Consider the following 7,163-nt stretch of genomic DNA (forward strand, 5'->3'; position numbering starts at 1 on the left):
TGATCGTATTACATGCATTTTTTGTAATGCGTGTCCAGTTTGCTTATACGTGCTTATAGTTGGTAATCACTACAATTGAGCAATAGTCTCTTTTCAGTTTACAATTAATCCTGATCGGAAACGTAGTGGTGTCGTATCACAGAAGTTACAATGACTATAACTAACGGTGAGGTGAGTCGTGTAGAATTTATCATTATTAGACAAGTTTATCATTTTCTATGGTAGCTATAACATTCAGTCAGAGAGCCAAGGATGATAATTGCTACCCTGGAAAAAGATAATTGAAACAAAGTAATCCATTTTTCTTTACTTGCATAGTTTACTGACGATTCCATCACATCATGTATGAATTGTCTCAAGCCCACAAATAAACTGTTCCAAAGAAACCAACTGGATTGTTCTAAAAGTTGTCTGTTAACTTTTGCATAATTGGGAACGATAGATTGTGCAAACCGTCCGTATTTGTGCGTTGCCGTGTGTCATATACCTCATTCCCATAATGTACACTTTACGTGTGTATAACCCTTACATCGAACCCAAACATCTTTCTTCACAGACTACACCGCCCCATCACGCCTCAGTGCATCCCGTTTACATATAATAAGACGTAACCATCTACGTTTGACGTGCTTCAATATATAACATCGTGGTTCAATATATAACATCGTGGAACCATGCAGCTAAACTTTTGAACGAAGAACGCGAGTTGCACCAGGTAGTACCATGGCAACTTATGCTAGATGGTGGTCTGTTTTTCAGTCGGTTTGTGTAGTAGCGGGTAAGATCTTTGCGAATAGCTCCACAGTACAACATTCTCTCGATATATTTTGCTTCATTGTCCCAACAATGAGTTGTCGAGGTGACTCTTATATTATCCAATACCGGGTCTGAGAAATAGTGATTCGGCATTCGTGGGTCATCCCCATAACCTGCTATATCAACAATATCGCAGTAGTGAAACGCGAACACCATAGCCACGATCCCTGTTGACGGACGTTTCTGAAATATACATGGACGTCAGCGTAGTGATAAGCTAATTTATATAAATTAAACCACCAGTACGCATGAATCGTTCGCTATTAATGTTTATGCTAAGTTTCGAAAACTTATGATCTACTCTGACGATCACCGCACCGAAGATGGTTTTAGTCTAATGTTCAAATATGCTAAAAATAATAATTGAGATAATTGGCAGGGCCATTTGTATTTTGAATTATTTTAGGAATATGTCCCATTTTAATTATAATTACACATATGTATAGAATGATTTTGTTTTTGTAGAACGCAAAATAAGATGTTCGATTGGAAATGCAAAAACAAACTACCTGTACTACGAATGTATTATGAACACAATCGGTGCACATGCATAATTAAGTTACAACGAAAACCAAATTGTGTAATGCTCATCTACATTCAGTATCTAACAAAGGTACAAAACAAAATATATCTTTCATGTTGCGTGTTTATCCTATATTCAATATGGACCAGTCAGTTACAATTGAATAATACTCACTTTCGAACATAAATGTATGTCCCTCGCTTCCTGGTGTATAGCTGGATTTAGCAGTCGTATCTGATATTCTGGTTTATCCAGTGAGTTTGGGATTTCCTTCCAGAAATAGCCACTTATTTTTTTCTTTCGACAGAAATGCAACATACTATAACATTAGTGATACTGTGATGTCTATGATACTGTTATTATTTAAAACAAAATTAAACTTTATATATATATATATATATATATATATATATATATATATATATATATATATATATATAACGCATAGTACAATATAAATAACACCACACCAATCGATAATATTACAAGTACAAAAAAACAGAAGTAAAATTATACTACAAACAATTGATAGACACACTGCAATGCAATGAGTGTGGACCTATGAACAGTGATGCATGATGGAATGGGTAAATAATTCACTCATTGACGAAACTCTCATTTAATCAAATCGCGTATACGTGTATGCGCCACTTCTTTTACCAGAACTATGGTCATTTTCTCTAATTAACAATTAGATATTCTGCTAATTAACAATAGGACATTCTTGAAATTAGACACTAACTAAAATAACTACAATATGTCTCCACACCTGTTTACATTAACGTATACGATGTTACATTCAAAGTGTCTGACTCACCTTTTTTAGCACTGAGGCCAGCCACCAGTAATCGTCTTCTTTGTACGACATGAATACGATATCAGAATCACGATTATACTGGCTTGTGTCCATGAGCGCACTTTCTGGGTATATAAAACGAAAGGTCGTCTTCCTGCCGACGTCGTCGGCGTAACCTACTGTCTTTGCATTGTTCATCCTGCAATGGCAGTCAAGGATTATTTGTTATTTATTTTATGATGAACACGAGCGTTTATAAAATACCGTTCAAGTCATGTGACTGTGTTGCATGTTGAGTGTGAATTAAAGGAAGCGGCGAATCATTTGAGCATGCTCATCTGTGTGTTAAAATACGTAATGTATACTAATACCTTATGACTATGTCATAACTGTCTATGACGTCACCCAGTTTACTACCAATGAGGATTCCGGAATTGGCCACCAGTACGCAGCGAGTACAATTTGATGCCCTGGTTAACCTGGAAACACGCATATACATCGTGAAGTAACTATTCGTTTCCCACTTGTTTCATGCTATCATAAATATGGGGCATGTCACTATTTTAGCACACAGGGAGAATTTTACCTTAGTATTACAAGCATTCACAGAAAACTGGAAGAATGTTCTAATGAAAAAATAGGTATGATAATGTGCAGTCATACATATCTTAGTTTGCTATAATGTTAAATTTGCACTGGGAGAATATTAGCCATTCCCCTAACTTGAATTTGTGGTCAGGGAATTTTAAACTTAAATAGCTCTTGTTTTGTTGTTGTTGTTTTTTCCGGTGCAACTTTCACATGATAGGGTGTCCTGCTTATCCACATAAAAAATAATATATTATAACATATATTATCTGACATTATTAAATGTGAACAATATATAAAAAAGCCCAAATGCGAGAAACGCACCATGTGCATAATCTTAATATCAGCGAGTTATGTAAATTTGAAACTCTCTTATCAACTGAAGAACCAAAGAATGATAATGAGGTGTTTTGGTATTTTTTAATCTGCTTCGTAATGATCTCGTGGTAAAACTACAACTCATAGACGGGATTTAGACAATAATATCTACATATAAGAAAAACGAACAAACACAATTTTAGGGCTTCAATCGCACGTCATTGGCTCACCTGAATCGGTCTGGATAGTCAGACAATAAAAGTAGGTCCAGAAGGTAATCCACTGCACTCGCTGCAATTGAACGATACACAGGTTTAACACAGCATATACTCGTACACACATGCCGCCTACATAAACTGTAGCTTGGGCGCCCTCTCTCGACGGCCATTTTGATATTGTTGAGAAAGTCAGCGACAGAGGGCGTAACTGGTCAGTGACCAGTCCGGTCACTCATTTAATGTATTGTAGCGTGCTTTGAGCAATATTTTCCATGCGTTTTCTTAATAAATTTCGACTAAACATTCGCGTTTAAGTATATCAACATAACATAGAATCACAGACCTAGGTTACCTACAGATAACTCAGGAATGTACTAAGTTATCTGAACGATTTCCGAGTTCGAATACTTGATCAAATACGCTCTGGCAGTTGCGAATACATAATAAATAAGTCAGAAATTATGCGGAAAGATTTACTCACTCTTTCTATCAAAGCCGTATGGTGGTGTTTCTGAAAACGTCTGATCATAGTTTTTAAATGTTTTGTATTTTGTATTTAGAAATAACTCATCACTCGCGTTGAAACTGCAAATATCAAATCAACATAGATATCAATTTAGGAATAACATGTTAATATAGCGTTATTATCATCATATAAAGATTAATACTCCAATAATAATTTATACTCCTTCAGTTATTTGTGGTAATACGAAGTAAGCTAAAAACACACAAACTTATTACTCATTACTTATTTTTGTGATTTTTTCCTGATATATTTACAATTTGGTTTAAAATTATAAAAAGAAAAGAATACCAGAGCCAGGGCCCACTGAAACAGTGGTTTAATTGTTCTCTCCTAGCGTTGTAGAGTCCCCATTATTCTTGAGAACATGTTTCTCTTTTCGTAATCTACGGTTTTCTCAGTGTGTCTCCCCGTTTGTCACTAAGAGCGATTTCGTAGACCTGAAAGCATTATACTGGGTGCATTCTAAATTATAAATACTGTATGCTATAAATAAAGATCCTTTTAGAGGTTGGATAATTTTCAATGAAGATAACCTCATGGCATTGCGTGCACAAACCGAATATGCAGAGATAGTGACACCCACACATACTCACCCAGGTACCAAGTCTTGCAAAAGCTTCTGTGTATAACGCCTCTGACAACTGAAATCACTTTTCAAGAACTTTTTCCATTTTTTTCTGAATCTATTGAAAAATAATTTGTTCACAAAGCTACTGGCTGTTTAGATTCAATAACGGATTCTGCGATGATGCATGCCTAAATAAATATACACATCCGGTATCTGCATTACAAGTGTCAATGCTATGCGACCGGCTGCACATGAATTTTTAAGGTTTTTAAAATATAATCCTCCTATTCATGTTATTTCACACATTAATTCGAAAATTTGAAACATATCATTCTTGATTGAGAATAACCAGGGCCCTGGGGTACAAAATATACGATGCATGTGACGACACGTATTACAGAATAGCCCTGCGTTTCGAGTGTTAGACAGTGTCAGTGTAATCGCCAGCGTTGTTATATGTTGTATGTTGCATTTACAATACATACATTGTAGAACCACAATGAATGGAATTTTTTATCGAAATATGAGAGTAAATTTGAATTTAAACATAAGTGAAAAGGGCTTGTTTTTTACTTTGCTTAACACTCATATGTCCCACCTGCCAAATTACTCCAGGTGGACCCGAGTTCACCTGTAAGCGTTTGCAGAATCAACTCGTCAATTTCAGTCGCTGGCGCGCCTTACAATGGCGTAATATTTATACAATTGGAAAACAAACACACGCACATTCAGTATTGATACATACCTTTTTCTTCTGTGGCGATATTTGAACCACGCGGTATGACTGTTTTCTGAAAACAAGTGCGTCTCATATTCAGGTACCAGGGCGCTGCCATGGTGACTAGCAGGCATCAACGACTCCGTGGCCCATGTGTCCCAGTAAACATACATACAGTATACATTAGCAAGGAACAGTGCGATTACCACGTATAACTGTAAACGGGCCAAGCTTATTGTCGACATTGTACGTAGTTTGTGCATCAGTGGCAGGGGGTTACGCAACCCAAAACCCGTTCGCGCAATCGTCGGCTTCATGCACTCATCGTTACAACCTGCAAAGAAATGTACACTGGACGTCTGCCTCGTTATTTTACACAGGAAAAAATACTTGTCGGAAGAGACACTACTGCATTAGTATGGCTATAAAACATGGCTGTTCTAACACGGGTCAATTGAGATTTGCAACAGATGGCTCCATATGCTAGGTGGTGTCGGTTCAACATGGCGTCTCTATTCATTTGATTGGTATTGTTCCCCTCTCCGGCATGGCCATGTATAATGCTAGCCGATTCTAACCCACGTGGATAACTTTTATATTTGTGGTTCAGTCATTGTTGCACCGGAACTTACATTACGTTCGTTTAATTTATAACATAATTAATTCCATTCAATGATGCCTAAAATACTTTCAAAATCCAACGTTAAATCTGTGTAACATTTACAGCAGTATTGATAAGATACCTAATTTTTATTGTCTCACTGCCAGTGTGTGAAAATTGCTGTTCTAAAACTAATTTCATCTGATTAATATTATGTTTATCTCAATCAAGAATTTTTAATTAGCGTGATACAAAATGAATATAATGACATAACAGACAGCTGTTTTTTTAACGACGCATGCGCCGCCAATTATAACCAGCGAAACCCACCAATATGTTGTCATTTTGCCATACGAAACAGAGTGGGTCACGAATCAATTAGCTCTAGTTTGTAACCAGTCTTGCGATTGATGTATGACAAGTTGTAAATAGGTCACGCCTCCAGTTGTGCCGGTAAAACCTTGCACACCACTCCGTCAGAATTCGTAAATAAGGTCAAACTATTTAGTTTCCCTGATTTATTCTACTGAGAACGGCAAAGTAAATGTTTTGCATACATTTTATACACAACACAACGGTTTTGAAAAATAATACCAATACAGACACACTTATGTTATATCACTTCAAAATATGTAGATGCCGTGACGTCACTTAATCCGTGGTACCGCTCCTTTTCCCACGCTCACATTGTATCCATCGGCGTCGTTGTGATCTGCATGAACTTTTCTTAACAGACCTGCTGCGAAATTGAAAATTGAAAAATTGGAAGAAAATTTCCAAATTTATTTTTGGGTTGAACAATTTGCTTTCAATATATCTTAATTCACCGCTAGATTAATATTTCAGTCACTTAGTACAAGTCTATTGTTGTGATGGCCACCAAATGCACCTCAGGCGGAAATTAATTTCAAAAGTGTAAATGTTTTATTGAAATAAATATGAAAATGTCTGCCAAATGTATTAATCTAACAATGAAAACAACAATCTCTATTTTCTTTAATACCACGGACAAATTCCGTCACCTCACACGAAATAAACCTGTATACATTTATTTACATATTTAAAAAAAATGATCAACACAACTTGATGATAAATTATGTGTATTTGGTGTAAAAATATAAATATATACATAACAAACGTGTTAAATGTTGTACTGAAATGCACTTTTTTTTCTGCTGTATAAATACACTATCATTTACATGACGACCAGCGTGGTTCAGAACGGCACGGCTACAATATGCGCGATTATCGACGTATACCACGACAATCCAAAGAAAACGCAAAATGAATGCACATAAAACTTCGCCCAAATTGGTGTCTGTGGATCGGCGTCGTATTTGCATGAACACAAAAGGTTATGTTTTTAGTGCATTGTTGTATATATCACATGACGGCGAATGGATTCCTTGAACGTCTTCGGATTCGTATATAGCTATTTCTCAGGATTCCATGGAATACGGGTAATATGTACTTACTCCCAATACCAATGTC

At 36.2% G+C, this 7,163-nt stretch overlaps 1 protein-coding gene across 1 annotated transcript; it reads right to left on the reverse strand.

Annotated features, from left to right (window-relative positions):
- Positions 1 to 651: 651 nt before the first annotated feature.
- On the reverse strand, positions 652 to 5,522 carry LOC102802188 (CMP-N-acetylneuraminate-beta-galactosamide-alpha-2,3-sialyltransferase 4-like). Its single transcript, XM_078008909.2, has 8 exons — positions 5,099 to 5,522; positions 4,379 to 4,468; positions 3,741 to 3,844; positions 3,272 to 3,332; positions 2,507 to 2,614; positions 2,157 to 2,334; positions 1,514 to 1,636; positions 652 to 999 (listed from the first exon to the last, which is right to left on the reverse strand). Exons 1-8 carry the CDS (start codon positions 5,386 to 5,388, stop codon positions 652 to 654), a joined length of 1,302 nt encoding a protein of 433 aa, XP_077865035.2. The 5' UTR covers positions 5,389 to 5,522.
- Positions 5,523 to 7,163: the final 1,641 nt, after the last annotated feature.

This window comes from Saccoglossus kowalevskii, chromosome 7 (genome assembly GCF_978046115.1).
Source record: "Saccoglossus kowalevskii chromosome 7, keSacKowa6.1, whole genome shotgun sequence".
NCBI lineage: Eukaryota > Metazoa > Hemichordata > Enteropneusta > Harrimaniidae > Saccoglossus > Saccoglossus kowalevskii.